Here is a 13,831-nt window from a genome sequence, read left to right as displayed (position 1 = left end):
CACTGTAGGTATAGTAAGGTTGCTTCGAGATTGATGTTTTGTATGGTTTTTTGTAAGGTTTCGTGAATAATCTAATAAAAAGGCCGTGTGCATCCTTTGGATGCAGAAGCTGGGGCGAAATTTCCCCATTTCGAAAAAAAAGCAATATCACGTGTACGGCGAGGATTCTAAATCGGGGTAGAAAAGAGGGTTAGCACTTTTTGCGAGTCTCTTTATTTAAATGTAGTGTAATCTGATATATGTACTTTCTTCCATGATCTGATATATATCATGGCAAGATTATGGGCCAGAGTGGTAATGCTTTCATCTTTTTCTTTCGCATGATTATCCATTATTTCAACATGATTAAGTTTGGGGAAATTTCATTACATAAGAAGTTTTGAGCATTTGTACATTAGGCCACTAGCCTTATGGCCAATTATATCAAAAAAGACCAATTATAAGAATGTTGTTTTTTGCTATTTTTTTGTTATTTCCCTTTATATGTTTTTTACTGATCAAGGTTATGAGCGTGTTGTGCCATGCAAAATAACATGAAAAACAATTCACGTGTACAGATGAAATGTACTGCAAGCAAATGCCGGTACATTCTCGCGTGCTTTTCATATTTATGAGGCAACAATGTTTATTTCTTGGGATACAGTTTACTGCACCATTTGGATATCCATACAACAGGGCCAGCCGATGTGGCCTTTTTTTTAACATAGAAGTGGCCTTCTGAATGTGTCTATCTACAGCCTGATCAAATACGCTAGGCCTCACAGTACATAAATGGAACTTTTGAAGCTCCAGACATTAGTCGTCCAGTGTGATAACATCGCTTTACGAAGTTCTGGAAGAACCAAGGCATGCCTTGACCATCTTCATTTCTGAAAAAAAAAAAATCATATATATATGTATATTCTTAGACAAAGGGCAGAGCTATAAGAAATGAACAAGTTGCTCTAAATTCGCAACTCTCACACCTATTTCGTTATGCGAAGTTGCTGTTCTCAGATCATATTTAGGTTGGCTAAAGGTATTTGCAATCCCATTTGACTTCGACTGCAACATTTTTTTATTGAGTACAACAGTTGATTGCTTGAAGAAGAATAAACCATGTACTGGAGATGTTTCTATTGATTTGAGCAAACATGAGTGAGGTGTGACATACCCATCCATTATTGTTGTCCAAGTGAAGAAAGCCACCATGGCCACGAGCATTGGTAAATTTGTAGAGAGGTCCAGAAGCTGATGAAAGAAATATATGTAAGTCAAGAAGTAGAATATATATATTGGAGATAGTAATCTTTTTTTTTTGCGAAAGAGATAGTAATCTAATTTACTTTGAAGATCCACAGCTTAGAAGGAAGATAATCATAGATTTTGAAATAAACATAAGGATTGAGCAGTATTTTTATTCAAAACATCAGAGCATAGGCATCGGAAAGGATGTTTAATAATCCTTCATAGGAAAGATATACGGGCAAGGAACAACATATATTCACAATATGCAGGTTTTCTAAAACGCAATCATGGGCAGAAGCATATGTTGTATATTTAATAATAACAAAACCGAAACAACAACTGCATCGGTGAATGAAGTAACATCTTTACAAAAGGAAATTGCAGGTTTACAGGATTTTGTCCAAGCCTACCTTCATAGCCACCGTAGACTGGATCTTCAGACAATAAAAGAGGTGTGTCCAGGTCAATATAACTGCAACCGAAACAGGGGAAGAACTATTTAGCACCTGATTAGAAAAATGCGAGCTCTAAAACATTGTGACATCATTTCCAGTTTGAACTTCCTAGTGGCATACCCTTTAGTTCCAAAAACAAAAAATGAATTCATATTTTTCACCAGTACGTAGCCTCATTTTGCACAGAAGTATTCATAATTTTCACCAGTAACCTCTTTTTGCAGAGAAAGTTCCACAATGAACCAACCTGAAACAACCAAGCCCAGCAGCTAGATGCCCAGCAAAGCCCATGGCAATCCTAGTCTCGACCATACCGCCAATCATAAGCGCAATACCAGCTTTTCTTGCAGCATCAATTACTTGAAGGGCTCCAAGAACTCCCATCTTTGCCAGTTTGATGTTGATAACATGAGCAAGATTGCCATGTATTATTTTCTGAGCATCAAGCAAACTCCGACAGCTCTCATCAGCAGCAACAGCAACTCCAAATTTGTCCATAGCAGCAACACTAACATCACGGAGACCTTCCCAGTCGTCTCTATGAACTGGTTGCTCAAACAGTACAGGAGTCACTCCCATCTCTGATAACAAGACATTGACGACAAAAACTGAGTCGAACCAGCAGCAGCTAAAATTGAAATGACTGAGATATTATAAATAGAGAAAAAGGCTGAACATGCTGGGGAAAGATTAGAACTGCAAGCTTTTACGGTAATAGTATCAAATTTGCACGAGTACAAACCGTTTAGTCTGCGGAGAACTTCGATCGCCTGATTTGCGGTGTACCCTTCATTTGCATCGAGGATAAACGAGCAGTCAGGATGGACGAGCCGTATAGCCTTGAGAACTTCCATGTCCGAGTTCAGGTTCTTCCCTACTTTGAGCTTGAGAGTTTGAAAGCCTTGTCTCTGATATTTGGCAGCCAGTTGAGCGGCTTCATTTGGGGTCACAATTGGAATCTAAATTCAGAGATAGTAGACGAGGTTTAGCAACTCTGATAGTGCAATCAGCAACATGCTCGGCTCGCTGCAGAGAATAGTAGTTCGGTAAACTCACCGTGATGTCCGTGGTGACGCTGTTTGATGCTCCACCGAATAATCTCCAGAGAGGTATGCGGATGCTGTTGGCAACTGCGTCGATGACTGCCATCTCCACTCCTGCTCTGGCCTTCGTTGGAGAAAAGTAGGGGTAAATACACGTCGGAAGCAGAGGATGATTGTTTTTGTGTCCAAACAGTATCGTAAAATAAATAAAAATATACTACAGGAACTAAAGCAGCTGAGTAATTGCCGAGAGAAACAATGAAAGCAGCTGCGTGTGAACTGGAGTAGTACAAGAGTGAAATTCTATGAACTGAAAACCAACTCCTCTGTTTTTTGGTGCTGCAGGCTCGTGTTCAGATTTTGACTGTACTCTATGCAGTTCTGAAACCGTGAAATTATGAAGTCTGGTAAAAAAAAATTGTTAAGAGAGTATGGTGTGACAGTGTCTCACCGATGCGAAGGCGTGTCCGGGCAGGGCGTCGGCGACGTCCCTCAGCACGGCGCCGAGTGGCGCGGCCGGTGCGGAGGCGAGCAGCGCGCAGGCCCGGGCGACGGCGGCGAGCGCGGCGGGCTGGTCCTCGGCGGTGACGGAGGGCAGGACGGGCGCCTCGCCCCACCCCACGGCGCCGCTGGAGAGCTCGACGCGCACGGCGACGTTGGCGACGGCGTCGAGGCGCGAGGAGGCGATGGTGAAGGGCGCGGCGAGGGGCACGTCGAGCGGGCGCGCCTCGGCCGCCGCCACGTCCACGGAGAAGGTGTCCTTGAGGGCGTCGAAGCCGAAGGCCTCCATTGGCGGAGATGAAGACGGGGACGGGGAGGGTGAGATGGCGCGGAGGCGGGTGGCGTGCCGGCGGCCGGCGCCGGACGGGGCGATTCGAGGGGTGGGGTTGAGGGTTGGCCTCGGGTTGGTCGGGTTCTGGGAGAAGCGGAGGGGAGAGGAGGAGGAGGCGATGGAGGTCTCCATGGTCGGCCGCGCTGGGGAGAGCAGGTTGGCCGGAGGGTCGCCGGAAGATGGCAAGATTCGCCGGGAGGAGGAAGACGAGCTGAGGCGATCTCTATATAGCAGAGCGGTTGGCAGTACGTGCACTGACACCGCGGGCCCACGCGTCAGTCGTGCTGCCGAGTGTGCAGTGGCAGCTGAGCACGGAACTGTTGCCGTCCGGGCCGTGGCAGCACGCGGCGGCGGGGCCCGGTGGCAGTGTGCGACGCCGTCGGCGGCCAGCAGGCGGTGGCGTGGAGGACGGGATCGCCGGCTCGCCGCGGCTGGTGGCAGAATGATTCCGGGAAGGAATCACGGCAGGTCCCACATGTCAGTGCAAATGGCGCCGGCTGACGTGTCCTCGTCGCGGAGCGAGGCGACCGGGCGGACTGATCGATGACAGGTGGGCCCACTGTTAGCATCTGTTCATGATCGATGACACGTGGGCCCGCTGTTAGCATCTGTTGATGATCGAGACCCTGCCGTCGGTACCGGTCATGCTTTTCCCGGATGCCTACTGTGCTTGTCATAGTATAGTTCGTATTCTAGATCTACTCGTGGAGTAAATCTACTGGTTGTCACTCTCAACCGAGTCGATTCTCCACCATCAGCAAATAGTAAACAAATCTGGTTGTTTGTTAATCACGCTCGGCTGCCGGCCCTGCTAACATTATTGGCCGTGCTTGGCCTTTGCGACCACCAAGGAGTCGATTCGTTAGTTTGTCTACTCCCTTGTGTGGACATGTTTACATCAACTTGATTCATGGTAAGATCGATTACCCCAGACTGAATTTACAATGCAACTTAATCAACCGGCATCTACCCACGCATCTACTAACGAATAGACTGTGCGTGCAGGTTTAGGTTAGCCACGTCCGTCCTGCATGTGCGCTGCTAGGCGCAGCATTGTTTACACGAGGCCGAGTGATCGATGCGCCGAGAAACATGCGGATACTTGAAGCGGCGAGCCCTGCAACCATGTGATTGGCACTTCATTGGTCGGAGCCAGAGGCGCGGAGGAGGAGGGTGACTAGACCCTCTACGGATATGAGCGGCGGCCCGATAGCATTTTGGAGGCTCGCGTGGTTTTTTAGGCTCACACCAGCGCGTCTCAAAAAACGTTGACGTCGTTTCGAGCGTTAGCGCCTCGCAGCACGTCGGATTTCGCGGTGGAGGCGCCTTGGCAGCGAGAGGAGGCGACGGTTCGCGTTGGAAATGACGGTGCATCATAAATGCGACGCCTTGGCTGAAGCGCGGCTGGCCGCCGATGAGACCAACGGTCCACACGCAGACACCACCGTAAATACGACGTCTTCGCTGTTGTGCGGGTAGTTAGCACCCCTATTTAGCCATCTGTAGCCGTGCCGCTATCCTCTCGTCTCCACCGCCGTCGTGGCGCTATCCTCTCATCTCCACCGCCGCCGCGCTATCCTCACTCATCTCCACCACCGCCGCCGCGCGATACGTTGCAAACGTAACTATAATTTTTGATGCCCCATGCTTGTTTTACACCAATTGCTATATGTTTTGTTTACACTTCATTGCAGTTTTATACATTTTCCGGCACTAACCTATTAACAAGATGCCACAGTGTCAGTTCCATGTTTTCTGTTGTTTTGTATTTCATAAAGGTTGTACAGGAAATATTCTTGGAATTGGACGAACCAAAGCCGAAGTCAATATTTTTCCGTAACGAAGGCAGAGTCCAGAGGGGGAACGAAGAAGAGGCGCAGGGCGGCCAGACCTACCCTTGGCGCGGCCTGGCCCTAGCCCGCACCTAGGGGTGGTGTGGGCCCCCCTGGGCTCCACCGACCTCTCCCTTCCGCCTATAAGAAGCCTCCCGACGCGTGAACCCTAAATCAATAAGCCTCCGCCCAAGAAAAGTTTCGTAGCTCCGCCGCCGTTGCAGACAAGATTAGAGGGACAGAAGTCTCTGTTCCGGCACCCTACCGGGACGGGGAATTGCCCCCCGGAGCCATCTCCATCGACTCCACAGCCATTTTCATCGTCATTGCTGACTCCCATGATGAGGAGTGAGTAGTTCTCCCCCGAGGTTGAGGGCTTTAGCGTAGATATGTGGTCTATCTATCTCTCCATGTATGATCTTTATGTAATCATGAGCTTTGTAGTCTAGTTGAATAAGTAGATGTTATTCTTCAACTATTATGCTACTCAAGTTTTTTTATTATGTGATCTCCGGGGACACGATGTCCAACGGTGTGAAGGTGACAGTGTGCACACCATGTTTTTTTGTTATGCTTAATTTATAAAAATACTTATGAATTGTGGTGACTAGTTAGTACCATCTTTGTATGCTCAAAGTGACAGCGTGCGGTGTGCATAGATTGGGAATGCGAACTTTAAGAAATGCTTATGCGGACCTACACAATGACTTTGTCTTTAGTATCAAACCGGAGAGTGGTTCGGAGTAGCGTAGTGAAGTGATAATATCTATGTATTCAATTATAGTATCATTGTTGAGAGTTTCCACTAGTGAAAGTATGATCCCTAGGCCTTGTTTCCAAACATTGAAACGCCGTTTACAACCAGTTCTGCTGCATGTTTGCTTGCTGCCATTTTTATTTCAGATTGAAATAACCACTTACAACCATCTATATTACTTGTATTTCATTATCTCTTCATCGAACTAGTGCACTGATGATCCACAAGTATAGGGGATCGCAACAGTCTTCGAGGGAATTAAAACCCAAATTTATTGATTCGACACAAGGGGAGGTAAAGAATACTTATAAGCCTTAACAACTGAGTTGTCAATTCAGCTGCACCTGGAAAAGCACTAGTAACAGGGGTGATGTGAAAGCAAGCAGTAATATGAGAGCAAGAGTAACAAGTAACACAGCAACAGTAGAGCAGTAATATGAGAGCAATGGCACCAGTAAAATAGTTGATACTACTTCCAATGACATATAGGACGAGTATATGATGATGAGAGATGGACCGGGGTTCCCAGCTATCTACACTAGTGGTAACTCTCCAATAACAAGTGTTGGGTGAACAAATTACAGTTGGGCAATTGATAGGATTGAAATAGCATTAAGACGGAACATCAAGACTATCATGTAGGCATGTTTTCCATATATAGTCATACGTGCCCGCAATGAGAAACTTGTATAACATCTTTTGTCCTACCAGCCGGTGGCAGCCGGGCCTCTAGGGAATCTACTGGAAATTAAGGTACTCCTTTTAATAGAGCACCGGAGCAAAGCATTAACACTCCGTGATAACATGTGATCCTCATACCTAAGCCTTCCCTCCAGCTATCCCGCTTGCTGTCACTCGGGGCCTCGGGTTCCGGACATAGACATGTGCAAACAACTTGTAGATACAATCTAAGCAATAAGTATAGAGCTTAAATCTAAGATCATGCCACTCGGGCCCTAGTGACAAGCATTAAACACAACAAGATTGCAGCAACAATAACTTCACAAACTTATATAGATAGACTAATCATAATTGTAACAATCCATCGGATCCCAACAAACACAACACCGATTACATCAGATGAATCTCAATCATGTAAGGCAGCTCATGAGATCATTGTATTGAAGTACACGGGGGAGAGAATACCAACTAGCTACAGCTAGAACCCGTAGTCCATGGGGGAACTACTCACGGAGCATGATGGAGGCGGTGGCGTTGATGGAGAAGGCTTCCGGGGGCACTTCCCCGTCCCGGCGGCGTGCCGGAACAGAGATTCTGTCCCCACAATTGGAGTTTTGCGATGGCGGCGGCGCCCCTGGAGTCTTTCTGGAGTTTCGTCAATTCGTCTCGCGTTTTTAGGTCGAAAGGGGTCTTATAGGCGAAGAGGCGGCGCAGGAGGGCGCCTGGGGCCTCCTCACCATAGGCTGGCGCGGCCAGGCCTGGGCCCGCGCCGCCTTATGGTATGGTGGCCCTCTGGCCCGCCTCCGACTCTCCTTCGGTGTTCTGAGGTCTTCGGAGAAAAATAAGATATTGGGTCTTTGTTTCGTCGAATTCCGAGAATATTGCCCGAATAGCCTTTCTGGAACCAAAAACAGCAGAAAACAGGAACTGGCACTGTGGCATCTTGTTAATAGGTTAGTTCCGGAAAACGCATAAAAACATTATAAAGTGTGAGCAAAACATGTAGGTATTGTCATAAAACAAGCATGGAACATCGTAAATTATAGGTACGTTGGAGACGTATCAAGCATCCCTAAGCTTAGTTCCTGCTCGCCCTCGAGTAGGTAAACGATAAAAAGAATAATTTCCGTAGTGACATGCTACTTACATAACCTTGATCATACTATTGTAAAGCATATGAGATGAATGAAGTGACTCAAGGCAACGATCTATAGTTTGCTAACAAATAGATAACATATAGCAAAACTTTTCATGAATAGTACTTTCAAGACAAGCATCAAAAGTCTTGCATAAGAGTTAACCCATAAAGCAATAGATTCAAAGTAAAGGCATCGATAAGGATGGCAATGGGCAGGGTATGGGCAGGGGAGAGCAATACCATACCCATACCCGTATAGTCAATGGGTACAAACTTCTACCCATAACTGTACCCATGGGTATAACATTTTGCCCATACCCATACCCATCGGGTACTGTAACAACCCAAAAATTTCAAAACAAACAAAATGATTTTTCCCTAGTTCCAAATTTTGGAACCAACAAAAACTTTTATTAAAATAAGATTGATACATATAGACCTTGTTTTAAATCCTGTGTTTTGCCATGATGAGTGTTATTATGCTTATGTGCTAAACCCTAAAACCCTAAAGTGATCAAGGAAGGTCACCAACCAAATAAAATAAAGAGGAAAGAAATCAAATAAGAAAAACCTTAAACCCTAATCTTCTCCAGAAATTATTTTAGATTTATTTTGAGAAACACAAAATAAAATAAAAGACATATGTGGGCATATAGTCCTACTAGGTAAATCTTGAACCCTACCCTTATTATTTATGCTAAACAGTGGTAAACCATTGTGAACCCCACTAAACCCTAAACTTCACCTCTCTTTTCACCACCCTAGTGAAATTAAAATAAAAGGAAATTAAATAAGAAAGAGGCATATGTGCCTATGGCTATTTTTACAAAACTTTACCCTAAGCTTTTCTACTTTGCTTAGAGGTTTGGAAAATCTTCATACATCTTACCTAGTACCTATCAAACCACATCCAAGTGATTTCCAAAAGAATTAAAAAGAAACTAAAAATGCCATAGAGGCAAATGAGAGTAAAATACAAATTGGTGAATTTAAGAATCTTGACCCTAGGCCTTGTGGTGAATAGTTGGATCACTTCCATATACCCTTTCAATACTCAACAACCTCAAATGGGCCAAGAACACTCAAATCAAAAATCAAATGCAACATATGCATAGAGGCATATGAGACACATAGCCATTTCACCAATTTTTGCCCTATGACATTAAACCTTGACCAAATGGTGTGCAACCATTTCTAAACTTCATATAACCCTAAATTGACCCTAACCCATGTCCAAGTGAAGCAAGATCAACACTTTACAAAAATAATAAAAAGTGACACATCAACTCTTATGTGTTATGGCCATTTTGCAAATCTTTGACCAAGACCTTTTGAAATGGATTCAATGGTTTGAAAATGTTTCTAAACCAATAAGAATCACATTAGAGTCAACCAAAGTCAATTCAATTGAAGAGAAATCACATAGTGAGAAAATCCCCAAAATTCACTCACATACACTTAGCCCAATTTGCAAATCTTCAACCAAGGCCACCATGGCTTGATCTCTTGCTTGTAGAATACTTATATATGATAAACAAACACATTTGCATCAAAGAAACCAGAATCAAATCAAAGGAAAATTCAAAACTCACATGCATGTGATAATGGTCATATCACCCATTTATAACATCTTCCCTACTTTACACCCCTGCATTTGACTTTTCTTCAACCAAACTTGGTCAACTCTGACCATGTCATCCAAGACCATGTCAAGGTCAACAGCTTTCATGTTGACCACCACACCTCATGTTGACCAGGTTGACCAGTATAGTGTTGCCAAGTGGAGACTTTGAATTAAAGAGAAGATGAGCCACTTTTTGTATTCTTGCAAACCTTCACCAAAATGACCACCACCACCACCAATCTACTTCAAATAATATATGAATAAGATCCACCAAGGGAATTTCCAAAATTTGAAACTTTTTCTCTTTCGGCCATATCAACAAACACCTTGTGGGCAGCACATAGAATTGAGCCCATACTGAATTTTTGGCTTGGACCAAGTCCAACCCTGCACTTCCTCTGCATCCCTGTACCCCTCTGCATCCCTGCCAAGCCTTGCCACCACTTGCCTTGGACCAGTTTTGCCTGCAGCGCCACCATGCCGGCCCTCATGACACACACCCATGTCACCTCCCTCTCTAGTCTATTTCAAGCATGCAAGACCATGTCCCGGCCCTTCCACTCACCCCTCTCGAACGTGCCGTACATGATGCTCGACGACCGGATACATCACACACACCCAATGACACCTCATGCCGGCCACCCTAGTCCACCATGCCACCACTTGCTCCCTCTCTTTCTCTCTCTCTCTCACCATGTCACTACGCTTGACATAGACCTCCCACACCTACCGGACATCAACATTGGACGGGGAGAGCACGGGGTCGACCACCACTACCCGTGTCACGTCCCCGATCACCACCCGTGGACACGACCCCGTTCCCGCGTGCACACCGCGTTCCACCACGTCACCCCGCGCCACCAGCTTCCTCTTGGTCCCGCACCACCGCGCGACACGACCGTTGGCCCTTGCGCGCCCCTGGACGACGCCATGACGCGACGCCCCGAGAGGACGCCGACGTCGGCATTGACCCGGTACGCCCTGCACACTACGCCATCAACCGCGCCACTACTCACGCGTCATCCCCTACCCCTGAGCTCACCGCCTGACGCAGCAGCAGTGCCGGAGAAGCCCATGCCCGCCGTGCACCGTGACGTCGCCACCATGCCGGTCCCGTCGCGCCCCGCTCCTCCAGCCGCTATATAAACCCCCCCGCGCCTCTGGACTTCACCACACCACCCAGCAGCTCACCTCTCTCTCCCCTAGCACCTCTCTCTCTCCCTCCTCGCCGCTCACCGGAGCAAGGAACCCGCCACGGTCACCGGCGGCATCCCTCAACGCCGCCCCATTTCTCGCCACCTCAGCCTCCAACACCGACACCCTCTTGTAGCCCTTGGAAAACCCCGTCGATCAAGCCCAAGCTCGCCGTCAGCCGTGGCCGGAGCTGGGAGATCTCGCCGTCGCAAGCCGGCAGCACCGCGAGGTAGGCGACGAACCAGGGCCGTCGGATCTTGATCTGACGCCCTGTGCTTCCCGCGCGCCGGCTACGTGCATGCGCCATGCACGCACGGCCCGGGCAGCAACTGGGCCGGCCCACTTCCTTCCCGCCCGCGTTTGAAATTCAAACTTCGTTTTATTGATTTTTTGTGTTTTTGCTCCCACATGCTTTGCCAAATCTTTAATCATTTCAAATCTGCTTGGTCATTTTTGATAAATTTTATATATTTAGAAAGCTCATGAAAGGTCCCAGATCAACCACACTGGATTCAAATCAAAATATGTTGTAGAATTTGAATAGTAAAATTAACAAAGCAAGTAACTTTTCAAACTTCAAACAATTCTTAAAAATCAACCATACACTATTTTGAGGTGGTTCCACCTCTCAAAAATCACAATTGATGTTGTCTAATTTATTATGCAATAAAATACTATAGTTGTTTCATATGATCATGGGCTAAACTCAAAAAATGGCTATCTGGCCATTTCTAGCTCATTTAAACTATTTCAAAAATAGTATTTAAATTATATGAGGTGTAGCATCTCATTTAAATCATTAATCCAAGTGATTCAATGAGAGTTGATGACACATGTATTAATGACCCATATGTTCTTATTTGAAAATATTAAATCTTTCATAGTAGTATTTAAATTGTTCAAAACTACTTATTAAATCATATGAGATGCTTTGGTCTCATTTAAATCTTTGTCTCAAGTAATTCTACATGAGGTAGAGACCATGGTCTATTAACTCTCATAGTGAATTATTTGATGATATTAAATCATTACTATGTTGGTATTAAATTGTATGAGGTGTTCACCTCATTTAAATCATTTTCTCAAATGATAAGTATGAAGAGGTTGACTTTGGTCAACCTAGGTCATATATTATTCATAAGAGAAATTAAATCTTAATAAGATAATAAGAGGAAATTATTTCTCTAAGTAATCAAAAGTAACACCTTATTTAGTATGTGAGGAAATTGTTTTCCTAAATAAGAAAACAACACCTTTACCCACTTAATAGTTATGAGTGGTGCTAGTTTACTTGTGTAAATTATATGAGGTGTTTCACTTCATTTAAATCTTGTCCCATGTACTTTCATATGAAGTTTGAACCCCTGGTCCAATACTCTCACATGAAATACTTGGAGATATTAAACCATAATAGGCATTATTAAATGGTATGAGGTATCCCTACCTCATTTAAATCATTTTCTCAAGTGATGATGATGAATGGTTGACCTAGGTCAACATAAATTCATGGTGATGGTTTGAGGAATTAAATCTTAAAGAAGATTCAATGAGAGGAAATTATTCCTCCAGAACTATATGGAAACTATCATTTACATATAAAATGAGAGGAAATTATTCTTCCTCAAGGCAATACCACCAACGCACCAAATTGTATTAATTGTGTGAATAGAATAGTTTGTGTGAATATATGTGATGTTTGGAATAGCCAATGAATTGTTTGGTGATTGTATCCTCGTATTCGTTTATAGACGCTAGTACCGGAGACTATCAAGAGGAGGAGGTATTCTACCAAGAAGAAGGAGAAGAAGACCACTTGGATCAATACGCCAACCAAGGCAAGCTAACACCTTTGCAAGCTAACATCCTTGCAAACCATATTATTGCAAGAAAATATTCTTGCAAGACTACCCAAGTGCAAAGCTCCACCGTAGCAAGGCACCATTACTTTTTACTTTATGCTTATGATCCTATTTCCCAGTTTTACTCCTACAAGCTTTTGTTTTTGATTATTTATAACTTGCTTTTATAGTTAACTTTGGTCTAGAGATTAGAATACTACAAGAGTATCAAACTTAGCCTAGAAAGCTATAAGCTAAGTTAGCACCCCTCATGACTAGTTGCTAGTGCTAACAAATAAAATTGACTACTCTAGATGGGAACTTGTGAAATGAAATGACTTTGAAAACCTTGGAATGATGAGTCATTCTATTGAAAGATTTTGAAGGTGAATATGACTCGGTGAATGACTTGGTGAACTTTACAAAAACCGATGGTTGGGTTCGGATGCGATACCATTCCAATTTTGCAAGTACCCCCACAATACCTGATATGGGTAGGGCTTAACCGTAAGTTTATGTATCTTAGTATGGGTTCCCTCTAAACAAGCGTCATCGGGGTTATGCCAAGGGCTGCCTCCAACCAAATATGAAATGATGTGATATGACGTGAATATGAGGTGAATGTCCGGCCCAAGCCCTATGCAGTTCCCAGGTTGACTGTCTGTCTTCACTGGGAGGCCAAGCTCATGGGGAGAGGTGCCTATACTAGGGTATGTAAGTGAAAGGTTATGGTTGGTAGTCCGCACAAGGAGTGTGATAAATCGGGGCCGCTTAACCTCGACGGATTATTGCAAATGTTGTGGCACAAGTGTACGACCTCTGCAGAGTGTAGAACTATTCGAATAGCCGCGTCCACGGTTACGGACGATTGGAAAGGCCATACTGTTCCGTCATCAGACCATTTTTAAAAAGGTGACAGGTGAAGGGTGACTTGTGATTTGAACTTGAAATGGTGACTTTGACTTGAATTACAACAGAGTTGTGGGAATGACACTAATGTTCCCACTTGAGTTAGTTAGCAAATGAAGAGGCTTTTTACTAAATGCTTATGAAATAAAATTGGCTTTATGCAAATAAACTTAGAGCTTAGCACCCCCTTACTATAGTTGATATTGCTTACATTAGTATTAGTTTGCGAGTACTTTAAAGTACTCATGGCTTTGTCCCTGGCTATTCAAATGGCCAGGCTATGAAGGAGAACAGCAGTACG

At 44.7% G+C, this 13,831-nt stretch overlaps 1 protein-coding gene across 1 annotated transcript; it reads right to left on the bottom strand.

The window, feature by feature from the left end:
- Positions 1 to 610: 610 nt before the first annotated feature.
- LOC124667979 (L-Ala-D/L-amino acid epimerase-like) lies at positions 611 to 3,689 on the bottom strand. The gene is made up of 7 exons (XM_047205193.1): positions 3,177 to 3,689; positions 2,739 to 2,849; positions 2,425 to 2,641; positions 1,930 to 2,263; positions 1,638 to 1,699; positions 1,154 to 1,230; positions 611 to 869 (listed from the first exon to the last, which is right to left on the bottom strand). The coding sequence occupies exons 1-7, from the start codon at positions 3,687 to 3,689 to the stop codon at positions 864 to 866; spliced, it is 1,320 nt and encodes a 439-aa protein (XP_047061149.1). The 3' UTR covers positions 611 to 863.
- Between the last annotated feature and the right edge of the window lie 10,142 nt (positions 3,690 to 13,831).

Source organism: Lolium rigidum, chromosome 6 (assembly GCF_022539505.1).
Source record: "Lolium rigidum isolate FL_2022 chromosome 6, APGP_CSIRO_Lrig_0.1, whole genome shotgun sequence".
Taxonomy (NCBI): Eukaryota; Viridiplantae; Streptophyta; class Magnoliopsida; order Poales; family Poaceae; genus Lolium; species Lolium rigidum.
Note: the sequence above shows the minus strand (reverse complement) of the source record. Positions and strands in the feature narration are given on the sequence as shown.

Coding starts and splice junctions, on each gene's coding strand:
- LOC124667979 (XM_047205193.1), bottom strand. CDS start 3,689: ATGGAGACCTCCATCGCCTCCTCCTCCTCTCCCCTCCGCTTCTCCCAG. Junction 2,850..3,176: donor CCGGACACGCCTTCGCATCG/GTGAGACACTGT, acceptor TCTCCAACGAAG/GCCAGAGCAGGAGTGGAGAT. Junction 2,264..2,424: donor AGTTCTCCGCAGACTAAACG/GTTTGTACTCGT, acceptor TCTTGTTATCAG/AGATGGGAGTGACTCCTGTA.